The sequence below is a fragment of the Ipomoea nil genome, unplaced genomic scaffold (genome assembly GCF_001879475.1).
Source record: "Ipomoea nil cultivar Tokyo-kokei standard unplaced genomic scaffold, Asagao_1.1 scaffold1407, whole genome shotgun sequence".
NCBI classification, from domain to species: Eukaryota; Viridiplantae; Streptophyta; class Magnoliopsida; order Solanales; family Convolvulaceae; genus Ipomoea; species Ipomoea nil.
In genome coordinates, this window is record NW_017617835.1 from 3504398 (window position 1) to 3524641 (window position 20244).

Genomic DNA, 20244 nt, shown 5'->3' on the forward strand with positions numbered 1-20244 from the left:
AATAATCTTAGATGAATTTTTTTTTTCTTCTCTTAAATACTGTTAACTAAACCAATGAATTAAGTTTGTACGGGCAGGGCTAAAAAGTATTTTTCTTTCTAAAAGGTGAAAACAAAATATACGAATATCAGTTAAGAAAAACAAATAAAAGAAACAAGAATATATTGAAATATCAAGCTCACGAATGGACAGAAATAAGCTTACCGAGCTTTCGCGTACCAAGTACAATGAATTCAAATTAACTTTCGATTGTAAAGACAGCGACTTTTTCTCGTGGGAGTCGTGGGTTGTTGCCATTTTACGCCCGCCATTGAGGTTGCGGCCTACACTCACACGCAACTATAAAATCTCCATTGCAGCCGCGATTGAAATTCAATCTTTAAATCATCACATTATCAGGTAAATTTTCTGTGAATTTCTTGCCTTTGTTGCTGTCTGGATATTTATCGTTTTCTTTTATGGCTTTGACATATGAAAATCGTTTACAGTGGTTAGGTGTTTGGAGGGAGTGGATAACGTTATTTTGGATTTCTTTTTTTTTTTTTTTTAATGTTATTGTGGGTAAATCTCTGAGAAAACAAAAAGATAAAATTGATTGATGCAAACATACCTGTTTAATATGATTATGGAATTTGGGTAATTTCGATCTCAATTTACGTACTTTTTTAATTTTTAGTATGTTTTGTTCCAAATAACATAGATCTGCTAGTTTGGGTCCTGTAATTCTGTCTGTCCTGATCAAATAACATTTGATTTTACGTAACTATACACGACAATTATCTTAATTCAATAAATTTCTTGCATTTCTACTTGGTTTCAATTGTGTTTCTTTCACAGATTCCAGTATTATTCCCTTTTGTTTCATGTGGGCAATTGATATTGAAGTGGAAGTGAGAGCCTCATTGTGAAGTATATAAATTGTTTGTTTTCGTCGAAAAAAGGACCAATGAATACTTCAGAGGCAGTTCTACGGGTTCTGGGCAGCGGTGTGCCTGGCCTATTCGGGTCTGATCAATGTTTTAGGGCATCAGGCCAAGGACATCCTTCTGGTTCCTTGCTAAACTTGAGAAATAAAAGAGGCTTAAAATATATGAAAATGCTCAAATGTTCGAACCATTTATACCTTAACATAAACAGTCGGTCATTTATGGGGGGTTGTCGGAGAGATTTGCATGGATTTGGTACCGGCCCTCTAAGGCGGATGTGCTACAACTGCCAAAAAGCGGATAGTGTAAGCGGGATTGCAGCAGAAAATGGGAATGGAGCATTGTTTGTAGATAATACTAAGGGATTTGACACGGCTCGTGAGGATTTTGTGTCCAATGGAAGCTTACAAACGAATGGAACAATTCGGGACACTAGCAACGGGAAGATTAGTAGCCCGTTTGTGGATGAGGCATGGGAACTATTGAAGGAGTCGGTTGTTTACTATTGTGGCAACCCCGTAGGAACAATTGCTGCAAAGGACCCAACTGCTTCTGATGTTAGTGTTCTGAACTACGATCAAGTCTTTATCCGTGACTTTATACCTTCTGGCATAGCTTTTCTGTTGAAGGGAGAGTACGATATTGTTCGGAACTTCATCCTTCATACGCTTCAGCTTCAGGTAAACATTTGCAGCTTCTGATTATCCGGGCAAGTATTTATCTATATTCATCTGCTTTCCTAGAAATTGTTACACTTGTAACTTTCCCCAATCAATATCTACACGGTCTATTTCTAGTTTTCAACCCCATGAATTCCATCAACTTGCTTTTTGTCAAAGGGGGTGTTTGGTAAATAGTTGTTAGCTGATTGGATTAGTGGGTTTGGCTAGTTGATAACATTAGCTGATTGTAGAAAGATGTTTAGTAAATTAGCTGTTAGCTGATAGCTGATTACATGCAAAATGACTTTCTCAAAAAACTTATTGAAAAAGCTGCTTTGAGTAGCTTTTTGAATTTTAGCGTTTTGGAGCAATAAGCTGATATACAAAACTAATTAATTAGAACTTATATTGGTTGTTTAACCAAGTCAAACAGCTAATAGTGGTCAAATAAGCTAACTATGTTACCAAGCAGGGCCAAAGTCTATGAGTTGTTCTAGTTGCTTAATGCAGCATTGAGATAAGATTTGCTAAAGACAGTTATCTGAAACCATGATTGGTTTATCATTGTACTATGAAGTCATTTTTAAGGTTACCTCAAGGCCTAAAATGGTTGACGATCTTTCTAAATGGGAATTCGTAGTCTTCCATTTGCTTTGTAGTTTTGAACTGTGAAACTTAAGCTACAACATTCTGCTATACCGGGGTTCTTGATCTTATCCTGAAATACCATAAGAAATTTTAGAATGAGTATTTCATTCATATTGAATATGTTTCTTCGACTACAATCACATGTTATATGCAACGAATAAAATGCAGAATGACTAGTGTACCGTGTAAATTTTTGACAGAGCTGGGAGAAAACAATGGATTGTCACAGTCCCGGTCAGGGGTTAATGCCCGCCAGTTTCAAAGTCCGTACAATTCCTATGGATGGTGATGACTCTGCAACGGAAGAGGTGCTGGATCCCGACTTTGGAGAGGCCGCAATTGGCCGTGTCGCACCAGTTGATTCCGGTAATGAAAGTTTCCACTTTCCAGTGGAAAGAGATGCAATGTTACGTTTTGAAACTTTGATAAACGTGACGACAAGAGACTATTTTATGTTGTTATAAACATAACTTCAATTATCTTAATGTCGATTGCAGGACTATGGTGGATTATTTTGTTACGTGCGTATGGAAAATGTTCGGGTGATCTCTCGCTTCAGGAGAGAGTGGATGTTCAGACTGGAATTAAGATGATACTCAGGCTATGTCTTGCTGATGGATTTGATATGTTCCCGACATTGTTGGTCACCGATGGTTCGTGCATGATAGATCGGCGTATGGGAATTCATGGTCACCCGTTAGAGATTCAGGTACGAGTCAATTGAGCCCGTTACAAAAGCAGAATAATAAACTATAAGATTGGGCTAGGGTTACTCAATTGGACTATAATGCACATGGACTGAACCACACTAAAAGATTGAATCCAATCAATTAGCTAGTCTAACCCATGGCCTTATAAACCTATATACAGTGTTGCAAAAATCGGGCCTGAGTGCCGATTAATCGGCGCCTAGGCGCTAGGCGGTCGGCCACCTAGGCGCCGATTAATCACTCTAGGTGCCCTAGGCGGTCTAGGCGCCTAGCGATTTTTTCAACCTTGCCTATATATTCTCTCTTATTTTATCAATGTGGAACTCTTAACAGGCGGTATAACATTTGCTATTCATGGGGACGGGGTGTGGTTGATTTGTTCGGGATTGAGTAGCATAATGCAGCGTTCTATTCTATTTGCAGGCGCTTTTCTATTCTGCATTACTCGGTGCACGAGAAATGCTCACACCCGAGGATAGTTCAGCTGAACTTATTCGAGCATTGAACAATCGTCTTGTTGCTTTATCGTTCCATATAAGGGAATATTATTGGACCGATATGAAAAAACTAAATGAGATATACCGTTACAATACAGAAGAGTACTCGTACGATGCTGTTAACAAGTTCAACATCTACCCTGATCAGATTCCCCATTGGCTGGTTGAGTGGATGCCGAATAAAGGAGGTTATCTAATTGGAAACTTGCAACCTGCTCACATGGATTTCCGGTTCTTTTCTCTCGGGAACTTGTGGTCTATAGTCAGCAGTCTTGCCACGGCCGATCAGTCACATGCCATATTAGATCTCGTCGAAACCAAATGGGCTGATTTGGTAGCAGGCATGCCGGTCAAAATATGTTACCCTGCTCTTGAAGGTCAGGAGTGGCAGATCATCACAGGGTGTGATCCCAAGAACACGTAAGTATATACTTCAATATTACTTCTTAATTGTTTTTTACTGTCTTATTACCATCGAATTAACCTTTCCCGTCTTATTATCGTATAATGCTTCTGTTGCAAGGCCTTGGTCTTACCACAATGGAGGTTCTTGGCCAACTTTGCTCTGGCAGGTTAGCCGTCACTTCCAATTTTGCCATTTGTTTAAATTTTTCTTAAGAAATGTCTATTATTCATTGTAGACATCTTATAAACTAAGATTGGGCTAGGGTCACTCAATTGGGCTATAATAATCTGAACAAGCGGGCTCATGAAAGCTTGGACGTCACCAATACCCATAACCTGGTGATACCATGTTATAAACTAAGATTGGGCTAGGATCACTCAATTGGGCTATAATGCATATGAGTCAAACCACATTAAAGATTGAATCCAACCAATTAGCTAGTCTAACCCATAGCCTTATAAACTCATATTTTCTCTCTTATTTTATCAATGTGAGAACTGAGAAGTGATTTATAGTTTTACAACCTAAAGATGATTACAACAGCTGACGTTGCAATAATTTCACTTTGCGTTTTGCAGCTTACGGTGGCTTGCATTAAGATGAATCGGCCAGACATTGCAGCAAGAGCTGTTGAAGTTGCCGAGAAACGCTTAGCGCAAGACAACTGGCCCGAATACTACGACACCAAAAGTGCGAGGTTCATTGGAAAACAGGCTCGCCAATTCCAAACTTGGTCAATTGCCGGATACCTCGTTTCAAAACAACTGCTTTCCGACCCCAGTTTAGCCAAGATTCTGATTACCGAAGAGGACTCCGAGCTTGTCAACGCTTTCTCTTGTGCCATCAGTTCAAACCCCAGGAAGAAAAAACGAGGCCCAAAAAGTTCCCAGAAGACCTACATCGTATAAGTTCTGAGCCGTATGATTCACACAGTTTTCGTCAATCAACAGTTCATCTATGACTGCTGTATTGCACATTTGTACAGTTCGGGTTTGCGGGATTTAAGAGTAGAGACGATATAATCTTCTGCTGGAAAGTATTTGATAATACTCAGCTCTAGTATATAGTAGCTTCTTTAAGTGGAACTATAGTGTTCTTGCCATTTATAAAGGACATAAGATCCACTACTGTTTTATCTTGTATTCTCTTAGAGCTCTTATTGTGATATATGTATTTGAGTTTGGGACTTTGGGTATATAAGTGATTACACCGGTGAATATTCTACTCAAGAATATATTTAAGAACTTATATATATACAGATTCTAAATTAATTTTATGTACCTAAGACAACAAATTCTTTTAATTACTTTCATAATCGGTGAGTTGACAATTGAAATTACAAAACTACTAATTTAATAAATTTGGGACAATTGAAATTTCAAAACTACTAATTTAATAAATTTGAGACAATTGTTAAGCTGTGAGTTGAATTCAGATTAATTTTACAGCCTGGTAGCAATACCATATATATGCAAAATAAATAAATAAATAAAATAAAAAATCAAAACTACCATATTGTTTTTATAATTAATAATAGAGTGATTACTCTTTGTTTGAGGCAATAGGATGAATTAGGTTTGATGTAAAGTTATGCCACCCTGTTATTTATTTATTTTTTATTTTCTTTTTATTGTCTTCTTCCTCGTAGAATTATATGCTTAACTTTAATTATGTTTCCTTTTTTATTTTTTATTTTTTCATTTCAGCATATGCTTAATTCATTGGATTTATGTTTCCCAAAGCCAATGGATTTTGATTACTGAATTTAATTTGTCATTTGTAACTCTTTCTAATGATATTTAATTCTTGTTAAAAATGGATACTATTGAAGTGCGTGTTGCCTGGATTTTTTGTTTTTGTGTTGTTGCCTTGTATGGGGAAACACAAAAACAGTATCTTTAGTTACGGATGCTCCTCAATTAATTGTTATTAATATCTGTTTTTATTAGAATAAATTGTGTTAAGTTGTACTCAAAAAATAAAAAAAATGTGTAAAGTTAAGAGACTGCTTAAATCCGAGGCCATAACCAAATATACTAACACAAAATGCCAGGTTGTGATCTGATCTCGTGCTTCACACATCACACCATATTCCCCAGCCTACTGGACCTTGTTCCAGGCCACCCACTAAAGGCACACAACAATTTTATTTTATATATTTTTTTCAGTTATGAGAAAACTCGCAGCTATTATTTGAGAGTGTGCACTAAGAATTATTTACTATTATATAATAGTCTGTAAATAATACAGAAGAAAGTAAACTGCCTAAAAAAACCATATATGTGAGCCTGATTAAAATGATTTTGACAATAATCGAATTCATATTGTATTAATATTCAATATATAATAATTTTTTTCGTGCATATTGTATTGGTATTTGCATTTTAATAAATGCGACTAGTCTAATTGATGTTCGGTCCAATCTTTGTTACGGTATATATACACATACATATTTCTGCATAATTTTATTATGGAATGAATATAGAAAAATTTTACTGAATTGAAAAATTTAGAGTCATTACTTGAAAAATGTGCTCTAGGTGAAGAATACCTTGTGACCTTAACCAGTAAAGGACTACAAATAAATAAGGCTAATAAACAATTCTTATAGAGAGTACGTTAAACTTGAAACTTTATAATTATCAAGTCAACTATTCAACTAACTTGGTTGAGATTGTCCCTAGACGATTATTTAAATACCATCACTACATGTGCAAATAAATGTGCAGTTGTGATTTTGCAATGCAAATAGATATAAATGGTTGATTTTTGGTTCTCATATTTGCCTTCAAGTACATGGAATGATACCTTTTGACATAACAGTAAGCGTTTGATCCTAACAAGTAACAAATACTCACCAACTGTACTTCAATTTTGAACTGAAAAAAGAAAAAGAAATATTATCAATTAGTGGTGGTGAAGACCTCTTGTGTACACAAGTATACCATCGGCGGGGGAACCTAAAATCATTTAGACAACTTGAGATTTACTTACCTCCCTCGTGAGCCTTAAGACGGGTTCATGGAGTTTAAGATATAATTTGGTAAAGTTGGGAAAGATGAGTTATTAAAAAGAAAAATGTTATAGTGGGTACTTGGCCCTAATGAACAATACATGGTACCAACTTAATAGAATTAAGAATAAATATGGTATCAGATTGATTCAGATGGGAGTTGGTATGTAGCTTAAGGTAGATACTACATAAGTGTCATTCCCCGTACGGTCCATTCATAATAAAATGGTCAACCCTATATGATAACAATGTTCAGTCTGTAATTAGAATAATCTGACTTGTTAAACCACATCTTTAGCCCTAAATCATTTTTGTATTGCAAGCTGTAGCATAAACAACTAATACAACCATTCCCATGCCATTTCTAAATCTATATTCCTTACACACCAACCCTAACTTTTGAAACTTTACAATCCACTATTAGAAACTTTTTTATTTTTATGGCATTTTAAAATTACCGGATAATTGATTTGATAATTACAAGGTTCCAAGTTCGACTCCCTATTAGAGCTGCTTATTATTAATCTTACTAGTTTGAATCGATCAGTTATAAGCAATCTAGGCGGACCTTTTATCGCCAGCTATAATTCAATTCGGTTCGTAAGTGGATCCTTTTATCGTTTGCTTGTTGATTTAAGTGGTTGAGCTTGGAAAATTTGACTGTGGGACAGAGGGTGTCCCGAGCTGCCAATGGTTATGTAGAAATTGCCTCAAAAGTCCTCATCTCCAGCATTAGATGTGGTATTTATAGGGAAAAAGAAGACACATGCCGGACTCTCGACATGCCTGACACGTGTCGTGCATGGAGTCAGTGAGCTCGGTGGCGGTGTAGTGACGCCCACATGTCACGATGTTCTTGACTTGCCACTACGCCGATATGGTCGGATCGAGATCAATAATCTAGGTTTATTCTCAAGTGAACTTGGTCGGATAGGCCGCCCCTAGGTCGTGATGGATCCTTCTAGGTGGGGCGAAAACTACTGCTAGTTAAGCATTTGCTCGGTCTTCACCCTTAGATCGGGTCGGCCATGATCAGTAATAGTTCCTCATAGTAACTTGATCACTTGGTATCGAGCAAATATGCACTATGTATCGGTAGGTATACCTAGGAAAATATTCTCTATCAACATTAATAGTTAACTTACCAACTAGTACCCCTATTAAGTTATGCTAAGAATTTTTTTTATTATTATTTTTTTAATGAAGCAGATCCACTTTTGCTTCCTCATCCTATATATAAATACATGCAGTATAATGCATGGTGAGAGAAAAGAGAGTGCCAGACCACCTGAAATGGATTCCAAGAAGCTTCAAGCTATGGCGCTTATGAAGCTCTCATGCTTACTCCTTTTCCTTTCTGCCTCGGCCATGGCGGCCAACCAACCACTTCTCAAAGTAGGATTCTATCGCCGTAGTTGCCCCAAAGCCGAAGCCATCGTCAAAAACGTTGTGTCCAAAGCTGTCTCTTCCAATCCCGGCATCGGTGCCGGCCTTATCAGGATGCACTTCCATGATTGTTTCGTCCGGGTATACCTATTTTATCTGTCATGTTTATTATTTCAATTCAAACCACATAGATAATATAGAATGAAACTATATTGGGTATTAGCTAGAGCTGATTGGTATTGATATTGATAGTATATCCAATATACGGAGTAATATAATTATATATGTATAGTTTTGGAGATATAATTATGTATAGTGTTGGGACAACCTAGTGTCCAAAAAGTTGAATTCTCAACCCAAGGATCCGCACACGTCAGAGGGCTAGACCCCTCACTTTGAGAGGTTACAGCTGGTGAGACTGGATCACCTACAGATCATTGTTATCAAACTTCACCCATGTAACCAACTCATAGCTGTCCATGCAGGCAACCATCATCCATGTGACCAACTGAGCTGCCCATGTAGGCAACCCTAGTCAAATTAAGAATTAGTTAGATTATTGACTTGGTAACTACAAATTGGTCCAGCTATGACCAACTTAGTTGTTTTACCTCTATATTCTCCTTTGTCATTAAAGTTACAAGATCGGATTTACTCAATCCACATATTATTTAAATAGTGACAGATAAGTTTTTTCTTGTCATCCAACAAAATTATGTATAGTCTAAAAAGTAAATATATTTGAGGTTTGTGTGTTTTATTAGGGTTGTGATGCATCAGTGCTATTGGACGGATCAGATTCAGAAAAGGAAGCTGTGCCTAACAAGAACAGCTTACGAGGTTTTGAAGTGATTGATGAAGCAAAGTCTAAGCTAGAGGCCGCATGCCCGGGAACCGTGTCGTGCGCCGACGTGGTCGCCTTTGCAGCTCGCGACAGCTCCCGAAAACTGGGGAACATTAACTACGATGTCCCCGCCGGCCGCCGCGACGGCCGCGTCTCGAGCAAGGACGAGGCCGCCGCCAATCTCCCCTCCCCGTTCGCCGCGGTTCAGGAGCTGTTCGTCAAGTTCGCCAACAAAGGAATGTCGCTGGACGAGATGGTGACGCTCTCCGGCGCCCATTCCGTCGGAATCGCTCACTGCGCCGTCTTCGCCAACCGGATTTATCCCCAGAACGGCGGCGAACGCCTGCCGATGGACGGGAAACTGGCGGCGTTTTTGAAATCTATCTGTCCGCCGGAAGCGCTCACCGTCGGGACCGGAGTGGCCAATGAGACGAACCTCGACGTCTTGACGCCGAACCGGCTGGACAACAGGTACTACGCGGCGCTGAAGGGGAAGAAAGGGGTGCTGATATCGGACCAGACGCTGGCGGAGGACCCCAGGACGGCTAAAATGGTGGATTTCAATGCTGGGAACGGCGGCGCGTGGGCTAAGAAGTATGCGGCGGCGATGGTGCACATGGGTAACCTGGATGTGCTCACAGGGAAAATGGGAGAGATCAGAAAGAACTGTCATTTCGTGAATTGAATTCATTGTTTATTGTGCTATGCTATTTTTTGGATTACCAGGAAAATCGACAGTCACTACTCGAATGTATGCAATAGATAATCCCGGAACTAATATCATTGTTTCTTAATTGTTTGTGTTGAATAATGGAAAGTTTGCACTTTGCAGCAGTCTATGAAAGTGTAAAATGCCATGCATATGCATGCATCATATCATTTTTTTTTTAATGTTAATTAATTAAAAAGCTGCTTTCTTTGTTTTTTTTTTTTTTTTTTTTTTTGTTTTTTTTTTATGAATAAAATGCATTATTATTTTGGCTAACAAAATAAAAATAATTTGATTTACCTAGTGGATCTACAGCTGTAAACAATATAATGAAGCCAAATAGAACTTACTTGCATCTGTTGAACTAGTCTTCTATTAATTAATTTGGTTCCTTGTTTATTGATTAAGTTTTAAAATGTGTTTAAGTTGGAATTGTTTATTACTCAACTTTGAGGTTATAAAGTTTCGTCATGAGACTAAGGGAAGATGATAGAAAAGTCACTTTTATTGCCACTTTTGTGAACATAATCCTGGCACCAACATGTGTTATGACCAACTTAAGTTACCAATATCATGTCACTATTTAATTATGATTTAGAGAATTATCAATAAAGATGTTTTTTTTTTTTTTTTTTTTTTTTTTTTTTTGTGAATTTTGAGGAACCAGGAGAGAAAAGGGAGGAAGAAAAAAAAAAGGAAAAGCAAAACAAAAAGTACTCTGACAACCGTTTAAAAAAACAAAAACACAAATAAATTTGTTCAGAGTCGCCCCAGCGGGCGCGAAGTGTGCTTCAAGCGCCGTTTTCGGGATTTTTTTTTTCTCTGCAAAATCTCCATCTTTACAAGAGAAAAAAAAAAATCATTAAAATCTTTTCTTTCCATTTATCTAAAATCTCCAACTATGACTTTTATTGTACCAAAATCCCCTTAAAACAAACAAATGGAGATACCCTTAGTATGTTCTCCATACTTTGACATTATAAATAGAGACAACATCCATCCTAAAAAGATATCTAATTTCTTATATATACTTAGGGTGTGTTTGGTTCGCACATGGGAATCGGAATCGGAATGGGTATCAAATACTTGGTAATAGTAATGAGTTTTGGTGAAAGTATTTAACATGTTTGGTAGTAGGGTGGAATGAGAATGGTTACTAATAGTAGTGCTTGAGAATGAATAAGGGAATGAAACCCTTATTTTATTTGGGTATGAGTTTTTCAATTGATGGGGTATTCGAAACCCATAGTAGTGTTCTAAAAACCTATTAACCAAACAATAGCAATCACTTTCATACCCATTCCTATGGGCAAAACACATCAACCAAACACACCCTTAGTATATTTTCCAAACACTATTAAGGCTCCTGAGCTTCTTTACTTTGTGTTTAGCTTATAATAAGGACTTCTCATTATCAATACAATAATCTTTGTTCTGTTGCCTTTCTTGTTTGGATTGTATTATATTCTCAATTTCATATAAGGGTACTGGTGTTTAAAAAATAGCTTATCAGCTAAAATTTAGGGTGTGTTTGGTCAGGGCCGGCCCTGGGGCAAGGGCAGGCTGGGCCCTTGCTCAGGGCCCAGCTTGGGGGAGGGCCCCATCCTATCTCTTATATATATAGTATATATGCATTGAGTGTAAGTAATTTATATACATATGTTTTACAATATAGTAAATTAGTTTGGTTGGTAAGATATTTGAATTTTAACCTCATTTAATCAAAGGCCGGTGATCCAAACCTTCCCTTCACATTTTAGAATTCCTCAACTTTACTTCTTTGCTTATATTCTAATGTATCTTTTAAAAAATTATTTTTATTGATTTTTTGTGTTTAATACGGAGTAGTATTTTTCATGTAGTTTTTAAATATATAAATTTTCATATATTTATACTAAACATATTATGAAAATTTTTTTATATTAAATATATAAATTTTTATATTAAAATTTTAATGCAGTTTCTAAATTTATAAATTTTTATATACTTATACTAAACATATTATAAAAAAATTGAATTAAAAAAAGTTCAATAAACTCATGTTAATCAAACAAGACACGTAAAAATAGGACGGAGGGGGTTATATGATATATTTTGAGATTGAATTATAAAAAAAAATTAAAAGATAATTTACTCCGTACCTTTTTATGAATATCTAATCAATGTAATATAGAAGCTTCTATCATGTGTCATTGTATTCAAATTATTCTAAAAAACTTGAAATTTTATGTATTTAAAAAAAAAGTATTTATAAAAATCATATAAATAATATAGAAGATGTGTGATTTATATGCTTTATGTTCAAACTATTTTATCTAGATAATTATGTTTCATATCTTTTTACATTTTTTATTGCGTTATGAAATATTTTAATTTCTTGTTCCTAGTCAAAAAAAATTTTTTAGCTTCATATATGTTTGCAATTATTGTTTAGTAAATTTTTAATAATAATTAATTTATTATTTATTATGCTAACAATGTTATTGTTTATAATTACTCAATTTTAAATTATTTATTCATTTTTATAAACTATAATAATTATTTATGTATGAAGGCACTTACGATTATTTATTATTTTACATTAAGAAAAGCACCTAGAATTTTTTTCAATGATTATTATTGTGTATGTAAAATTGTTAAAAACTTGTTAATCTTATTAACAGTTATTGGTATTAATAATTTTTTTTTTTAATACCAAGTGGCTTGTAGTCCATTGGTATCGGGTTGCTCCCCTAAGTGGGAGGTGTAAGGTTTGAACCTCTATTGAGGCAATAGTGTGTATATGTAGGGTATCCCCTTTCTTTATAATAATAAAAAAAAAATTATTTTATTTAAATTTTAGACATGAAATATATATTAATTGGGGGCCCATTTTTTTTGTCCTGCCCCGGGCCTATAAAATGATAGGACCGGCCCTGTGTTTGGTTCGCACATAGGAATCGGAATCGGAATGGGTATCAAATACTTGGTAATGGTAATGGGTTTTGGTGAAAATATTTAACATTGTTTGATAGTAGGGTGGAATGGGAATTGTTACTAATAGTAGTGCTTGAGAATGAATAAGGGAATGAAACTCTTATTGTATTTGGGTATGCGTTTTTCAATTGATGGGGTATTCGAAACCCATAGTAGTGTTCTAAAAACCTATCAACCAAACAACAACAATCACTTTCATACCCATTCCTATGGGCAAAACCCACCAACCAAACACACCCTTAGCTTGTTTGACTAGTTAAAGTCTTAAAGAACTAATATATATGTTTGATAAACAATTTTTTGACTCACTTATTAATTTGATTAACTTAAAATGAAAAAGCTACTTTAATATGATGAGTAGTTTATTAATATATATATATATATATATATATATATATATATATATAAATATAAATATATAAAATTGCGTTAACATCTTATTTTTATTATATTTTTCATTTGTAATTATATTTTAATATTAAATTATTATTAACTACGAAGTATTTCTTTATAATTATAATAGTAAAGTAATAATAAAAAATAATAGTTAAAAAATAATTAATAATAACACAACATAACAATAAATTATAAAAATATTTTAAATATTAAGTAAAATAATACAATATACTTATACACAATCAACTAATACTGTCAATTGATCACACAATCTAACACAATCAACTATCAGCTAGCAACCATTTGATAAATACCACCGTAGTATAGGCATTGTATGTATCAGTTACCATATATTGATGAATCTACTTGTGACTTGCTCAAGATGATAGATAAGTCTAAGCCATTGCTATTTCCTATGTTGACTTGCACCATAGAAGTGGGTAACTAGTTATGAGATAATATGATATGCGTATTGATGTCTTAACTATATACTATTCATAGATCAAATATGAAGTTTGAGGACAGAAAATTAAGTCTTTAAAATCGATAAATAATGACAAAACAAATACTTTTATTGTGCTGAGGACGTGACCCTAACATTAATATGTCGACTTAAGTGATTCTGTTCCGGTATTATAAATAGAAATCACAAAAATCCATACTATAAAATAACTTTAAATTGTTTTCCAAATCCCGTATTTGAACTTGGTTTTTTACAGGCCACATTGCCACAAAGAGGGAAGAGGCTGTGGGCCGGTTCCTCTCAGCTTACCAACTCCCGACCTGCGCGCTACACCTTTCGCAAACTCACCTGGCAGAAGTGCAGAACACATCAACCGATCAATTTTCACATTTTTTGTTGCCCATTATTGGAATCAATCCAAATTCTTGATTGCTTGCGAGCAAACACCAGACTGAAAAGCTTACAGTGCCGCAAATGTCAATGGCGTTACGAAGGCTATTGAGCTCTTCCCCACTTCTGCTTCGTCCTCTCTGCAATGGCAGCTCCTCTCTTCGGTACACGGTTGGTTTCTCTGGCCATCAGCATACAGTCTTTGTTACATGCTAGAATACTAGAAAAGATCAAGTCTTTTCTGAAAACTTATGTATACTTCCCTTTGTAGTAACACTATATGCTTTCTTTCTTGCTTTTACAACGTTAGTCCTCATTGCCCAATCAATCTGTTCGAGGAAAGGAGGACCCACGCGTTACGGTACCATCTAATCTTTGTTTTCATTTTCAAGATTTGTGGTTTTGGGTTTTCCCTTCGTTTCGTCAATATGGTGTTTGTCATTATGTCTCTGTGAACTGGACTGACAGTGGATAAAGCAATTGAATGCCCCTCTCGAACAAATCGATCCAGAGATAGCCGACATCATCGAGCTAGAAAAAGCTCGCCAATGGAAGGTGAGTAGTGTACATGCTGAGCCTGGGGATTGCAAAGCTTATAGTTCAAGTGTTATTGGGATATGACTAGGAAATTTGTGAATTTTAAATTTGGGCCCGTTGGGGTTTTGATGATTTCTGGAATTAGGGGCTGGAGCTTATACCATCTGAGAATTTCACTTCAGTGTCTGTAATGCAAGCTGTTGGATCAGTGATGACCAACAAGTATAGTGAAGGGTACCCTGGGGCTCGATACTATGGAGGAAATGAGTACGTGGACACTCTTCTGCACATTTTTCTACTGCAATTTGCTGGTCATATATTGTGGGATTGTGTCACTTTATCTACCTATCATTGTTGTAAATGTAATTTCATTACTACATATGGGGGATAATGTTTATTGTGTGTGCACCCAGGTATATTGATATGGCAGAGAGGTTGTGTCAGAAGCGTGCTTTAGAAACTTTCCAATTGGATCCTGAGAAATGGGGAGGTAATGATTTGCCCATCATCTTTAGTCATAAACACGTAGTTGTTAAGAGGGATGTGGCTTTAAATGCTTAGAAGTAACAAAGTTGAATTTTTTTCTTTCGGTTATAGAATGACAAGCAAATATTCAACCTTTTCTCAAGCAATGTAAAGTATTTAGTCCAGTCTGTTCAAAAGCCTTTGGTGAACTTTTCTTTGTTAAATTCGGTGTTATGCAAGACTCTTTCATTAGAATTCCAGCCATTATAATGTTTTTAAAGTACTCGAACTTACCTAGTGCAGTCAATGTTCAGTCACTATCAGGATCTCCTGCAAACTTTCAAGTATATACCGCTTTGCTGAAACCACATGAGAGAATCATGGCTCTCGATCTTCCTCATGGCGGACATCTTTCACATGGTTATCAGGTACTACAGTTTCTTCCAATTAAATCTCTACGATGTTTATTACATGGTTCTTTCTTTAAGATCTATTGGCCTCACCATTCTCCATTGTGCAGACGGATACCAAGAAGATTTCTGCTGTCTCAATCTTCTTTGAGACAATGCCATACAGATTGGATGAGAGTACAGGATACATTGACTATGACCAGGTATCTCATTAGTGACATCGATGAAAATTTTCTAGTTGCTTTAGCTATTCTATTTTGTATATGTTACTGTCTAGCTTATTGCTTATTTCTATAGTTTCCTTATGGTTTTTGTTGTTGTTGTTGTTGTGTGTGTGTGTGTGTTTTTTTTAAAAAAAATTTAAATAAAAAAGAAACAGAATACTGTGCATACACCCATTTCTTTACCCTGGTAATGGTTACATTTTTTTAATAGTGGATATGGGAATCATGTCCTGCCCTTGTATACATACAAACACACCCATGTCTCTATCCCTTGCAAATACTCCTCGAGACAGAATAGCATGTACAGTTGGAATTTTGTGATTCTAATTTGTATGGTTTTATCATGGTTCTAAATTCTCTCATCTATATACGTGTAACTTATCTCTGCTCCAAAGGATTTGGTTATGGATTGTGAGTTGCAACTCCAGAGCATGCATCACCCAATGTAGCATCTAATCATACGATATGATTATGCTGCTTTGATAGTCACATCATAAAGCTATTATACCCTGTCTTGACTGGCAGAAAATAAATAAAGGAATACGCGCACAGTGCACAGCACACACATATATATTCAATTATTTGTTTTTGTTGGGTATTGGTGTATTGCTGTGATCGTGTCTCGGTAGGTTGTGAGAGGTTAACAATGCTTCTATTGTTTTTTTCATTTCTACAAATTTGTCATGTTCATGTAAGGTTGAACTCTGTTATGCAGCTTGAGAAAAGTGCAACACTCTTTAGACCAAAATTAATTGTTGCTGGTGCAAGTGCTTATGCACGTCTGTATGATTATGCACATATTCGCAAGGTAACTTGAAAACCATTGTTGTCTCATTGTTTAACATATGAACCACTTACTATTTAGATATTTCAGCACAATAAAGTATTTTTATATATGGAATCTTTGACAGGTATGTGATAAGCAAAAAGCTGTAATGTTGGCGGACATGGCACACATTAGTGGCTTGGTTGCTGCAGGGGTCATTCCCTCGCCCTTTGAGTATGCAGATGTTGTTACAACCACAACACACAAGTCACTTCGTGGGCCACGTGGGGCAATGATCTTTTTCAGGAAGGGACTGAAGGAGATTAACAAACAAGGAAAAGAAGTATGTTATAACTTATAACTTATAACCTTAATGAACAAATAAATACAGACAGATTTGGATACACGTCTTTTATTTCAATTCTTGAAGACAATTTTGTTGCTTTCCTTTGTTTTTTTGGGTCATTGGATAACTGTCTTGGTAAAATAACAGTTTCATTTGTATACTACAGGTTATGTATGACTATGAAGACAAAATTAATCAAGCTGTTTTTCCTGGACTTCAAGGTGGCCCCCACAATCACACAATTACAGCCTTAGCAGTTGCTCTGAAACAAGTAATATTTTGTCACCTTTTTAAAAATAATAGTTTTGTCATTTTCCATTGTTATTGGTATATGGGATAACAGTCATTGTTTATTATTATTTTGACTGTCTCTTGTGTAGGCTACGACACCAGAATACAAGGCTTATCAGGAGCAAGTTCTCAGTAATTGCTCAAAGTTTGCCAAGGTAATAGTTATATTCATACTTCATTTCTTATTTTCTTCTGTAGTGTGATTTTTGTTGTCATTTCTTGACGATGTTTGTGATGAAAGTGGTCTTTCTTGCTGGCAGAGTTTGTTAGAGAGAGGCTATGACCTTGTTTCTGGTGGGACTGACAATCATCTGGTCCTGGTAAATTTAAGAAATAAGGTAGCTAACCAATATTTAACTCGTTCCCTCTCCTCCTTTTGGTTTGATAGGTTGTTGTTTTTCACACCTTAAAGGCTTAAAGTGTATAGTTAGTTCATTTATTTTTTTTTTCAATTGGGAATCCTTTGTGGCTTAGTAGAGTTCATCATTGGAGCTTTTACAAACAATCTAGCAACTTGGTCTAAGAGGAGCTCTAAACGGTCTTGTTCAATTTGTTGTGGAAGCAAGTTAAAAGGGATTGTGATTGAAGATGTTTCTCTCATTGCTTCATGTGGGGGTAGTTGACTCCTAAATAACCTATTACTCAATAAATTCACTAGTTTTGTAGACTATATAAGTTCTAAAGGCGGTGACATCTGAGACTGAAGTGGATATCAATTTTGTTTCTAAGCATGCGACTGCATTGTGACTTTTTCTTGCAGGGTATTGATGGCTCCCGAGTTGAAAAGGTTTTAGAGTCGGTGCATATAGCAGCTAATAAGAATACAGTTCCCGGAGATGTGTCTGCCATGGTGCCTGGTGGCATTCGTATGGGTAAAGCACTTCTCTTCTGACCATCTTCTTCACAAAATGCTTCCCTCGACTCTTGCCTGTTCAAATGCAGAAATGCTGAGTCGTGAAGTTTTCCTTGCTCTTCAACCCATCACTTTGCTTAAATTACTCTTTTGAATTGCATAGCTATTTTTAGTAACTTCGACTAACCTGACAATCCAGGAACCCCGGCTCTCACGTCTAGAGGATTTGTTGAGGAGGATTTTGTTAAAGTGGCCGAGTTCTTTGATGCTGCTGTAATGTTGGCACTTGAGATAAAAGCCAAGGCACAAGGTTTAATAAATTCATTCATGTTGACATCTATGGCTTGTATTACCCATCAACAATTGTTCCAAGTTATCGAGCATTTTTGAGATTATTCTAGTTATATGCTAACAAGTACTCGGTTTCCCCAGGAACAAAGTTGAAGGACTTCGTGACAGCTATGAACTCCAGTTCCAGCACACAATCTGAGATTGCAAAGCTCCGATCCGAGGTCGAGGATTATGCAAAACAATTTCCCACAATTGGGTTTGAGAAGGAAACCATGAAATACAAACACTGAACTTTTCAGAAGATAGGTAGTCCTCTTACTTGACACCTCTGAAAGTGTTAGACTTCAACTATTTCACCTGTTTATAGAATTACCAGCGAACCAGCTTGGTTGGCGTGAGTGGCTGTGCACTCTCATCCGTTAAGAGAGGTCGGGAGTTTGAAAATCAATCTGACCAACACTTTGCCCCTTAATTGGCTTAAAAGGTGCCTTTTACAGTTAGAGTTTGCTCAGGACACCTCGTGGTTTGACCAAAAAAAATAAAAAATTACTGGTGCTCTTTCTTTATGGTTCCACCCCCAACACCCTCCCCCACTTAGAGTGGACTGGATGAAATTGAGGAGTTTGAATCTTGAACAAAAATTGACAAAACTAGTTTGAGAAGTGCTCCCATTTCTTTCCATTTTAGCCAAAAACCCTTTGTCAGGAATGTGATTGAGCATCATTAGTAGGCTACATTTACTTCATTATCTTTAGTTTTTCGTTTTAATTTTTCATTTTATATTTTATGTTTTCTAAATTGAAGATATATATTACTGTGTCTGGTACTTACATGGTTTATTATGCTGTGTATATAGAGGATGCAATCTCACTCCCAATTCAAATGACAAGATTTGAATCCCAATTGTTCATGAAATCAAGAGTGCTGTGGTGCAATGAAGATCAACACTAAAAATGATTCTAGAAAATGTGTATAAAATATTTGTCTTCCCTAAAATCCTATGCTTTTTTACCAAAACATAGAAAATCTCTATTCATTTAATTTTACCTTAGTACATCATTGCCTTTTATTTGTTATTATTATTAGTAGTTTGCTTTTATTTTTCAAAAGGAATATTATGAAAAAAATATAGAATAAAAAAAAGCTAAAAGAATATAGATTAAAAAAAAAAAGACAGTAAATATTAAAATTGATTCATTTTGAGATAATGACTACAAGTGGAATTTGCTCTTAAGTAAATTATATGAAATTATGAAAATTTTCAACTGAAGGTATGGGATAATTCATACCCACCAATAACCAAAATGTTAATTGAGCTTAATATATTTCTTTATTTATCCAACAGAGTTGGGTTGTCTTCTTCTTCTTCTTCTTCTTCTTCTTCTTTTTTTTTTTTTTTTTTTTTTTTTTTTTTAAATTTAAGTTAAATCTTATCTTAAAATTATTTAAATTTTAAACAAATAATAGCCAAATGGCTTAATAAATGAATTTTGATTAAAGTTGTTAAAATTAAAAAAAGAAATTAGAATACATATTTTAATTTTTGATGCAACATCCATATTTATCACTGTGAGATTTTTTATGATCACTCATCCATGTGTCATTTCAATCATTGTGAGAATGGTAACAGACATGTCATCACACTACATAGTAGTTGGTTAGAGATTAATATAGATTCAACCAAAACTTATATTGTGGATCATGGTCTACATAGCAAGATAAACCCTTAATACAAATTTTTTTTTTTTATAATATAAAAATGAATATGTTGTACACAAAAATGGATTTGTATTAAAATATAATAAAAATGAATATGTAGTGTATTAAAAATGAGTATATAGTATGTTAAAAATGAACATGTGTCAAAATTCTCAATGTATAATTTGATATGTATTACGCACGCCAAGAACCATGACGCAATTTTCAAAGAAAAATACAATTTTTTTTAATACACTAGGTTTGCCAATCACGAACTGCCTAAGCGTTTATTACCTTACCGCTAGAGTACTGACTAAGTTACTTTAGATCAGATAAT

General features: G+C 35.3%; 3 protein-coding genes across 6 annotated transcripts; all 3 read left to right on the forward strand.

The window, feature by feature from the left end:
- Positions 1–215: 215 nt before the first annotated feature.
- On the forward strand, positions 216–5077 carry LOC109186572 (neutral/alkaline invertase 3, chloroplastic-like). 3 transcript variants are annotated; one of them, XR_002055148.1, is made up of 8 exons: positions 216–399; positions 838–1606; positions 2437–2602; positions 2734–2945; positions 3370–3863; positions 3967–4015; positions 4428–4872; positions 4904–5077. XR_002055148.1 is itself a non-coding variant. In XM_019336615.1 (7 exons), the coding sequence occupies exons 2-7, from the start codon at positions 947–949 to the stop codon at positions 4755–4757; spliced, it is 1911 nt and encodes a 636-aa protein (XP_019192160.1). In that variant the 5' UTR covers positions 216–399; positions 838–946; the 3' UTR covers positions 4758–5044. The 3 variants fall into 3 exon arrangements, 2 of the variants coding, with proteins under 2 accessions (XP_019192160.1, XP_019192161.1); XM_019336615.1 differs by having other exon boundaries at positions 4428–5044; XM_019336616.1 differs by lacking the exon at positions 216–399 and adding an exon at positions 528–636 and having other exon boundaries at positions 4428–5044.
- A 3071-nt stretch (positions 5078–8148) lies between these two features.
- Positions 8149–9925, forward strand: LOC109186574 (peroxidase 5-like). Its single transcript, XM_019336619.1, has 2 exons — positions 8149–8389; positions 9013–9925. The coding sequence occupies exons 1-2, from the start codon at positions 8156–8158 to the stop codon at positions 9775–9777; spliced, it is 999 nt and encodes a 332-aa protein (XP_019192164.1). The 5' UTR covers positions 8149–8155; the 3' UTR covers positions 9778–9925.
- A 3971-nt stretch (positions 9926–13896) lies between these two features.
- On the forward strand, positions 13897–19276 carry LOC109186573 (serine hydroxymethyltransferase, mitochondrial-like). 2 transcript variants are annotated; one of them, XM_019336618.1, is made up of 16 exons: positions 13897–14197; positions 14337–14387; positions 14495–14581; positions 14709–14830; positions 14977–15053; positions 15332–15456; positions 15549–15641; positions 16378–16470; positions 16574–16771; positions 16941–17045; positions 17155–17220; positions 17326–17403; positions 17826–17937; positions 18118–18228; positions 18351–18520; positions 19063–19276. In XM_019336618.1, the coding sequence occupies exons 1-15, from the start codon at positions 14111–14113 to the stop codon at positions 18497–18499; spliced, it is 1554 nt and encodes a 517-aa protein (XP_019192163.1). In that variant the 5' UTR covers positions 13897–14110; the 3' UTR covers positions 18500–18520; positions 19063–19276. The 2 variants fall into 2 exon arrangements, with proteins under 2 accessions (XP_019192163.1, XP_019192162.1); XM_019336617.1 differs by having other exon boundaries at positions 18351–18515; positions 19066–19276.
- The last annotated feature ends 968 nt before the right edge of the window (positions 19277–20244 follow it).

Excerpts from the sequence above, each read along its gene's own strand:
- LOC109186572 (XM_019336615.1), top strand. The coding sequence starts at position 947 with ATGAATACTTCAGAGGCAGTTCTACGGGTTCTGGGCAGCGGTGTGCCT. Across the intron at positions 1,607-2,436 it reads TTCATACGCTTCAGCTTCAG|AGCTGGGAGAAAACAATGGA; the intron begins GTAAACATTTGC and ends AATTTTTGACAG. Across the intron at positions 2,603-2,733 it reads TGTCGCACCAGTTGATTCCG|GACTATGGTGGATTATTTTG; the intron begins GTAATGAAAGTT and ends TGTCGATTGCAG.
- LOC109186574 (XM_019336619.1), top strand. The coding sequence starts at position 8,156 with ATGGATTCCAAGAAGCTTCAAGCTATGGCGCTTATGAAGCTCTCATGC. Across the intron at positions 8,390-9,012 it reads TCCATGATTGTTTCGTCCGG|GGTTGTGATGCATCAGTGCT; the intron begins GTATACCTATTT and ends GTGTTTTATTAG.
- LOC109186573 (XM_019336618.1), top strand. The coding sequence starts at position 14,111 with ATGTCAATGGCGTTACGAAGGCTATTGAGCTCTTCCCCACTTCTGCTT. Across the intron at positions 14,582-14,708 it reads AAAAAGCTCGCCAATGGAAG|GGGCTGGAGCTTATACCATC; the intron begins GTGAGTAGTGTA and ends TTCTGGAATTAG. Across the intron at positions 15,642-16,377 it reads GATACATTGACTATGACCAG|CTTGAGAAAAGTGCAACACT; the intron begins GTATCTCATTAG and ends TCTGTTATGCAG.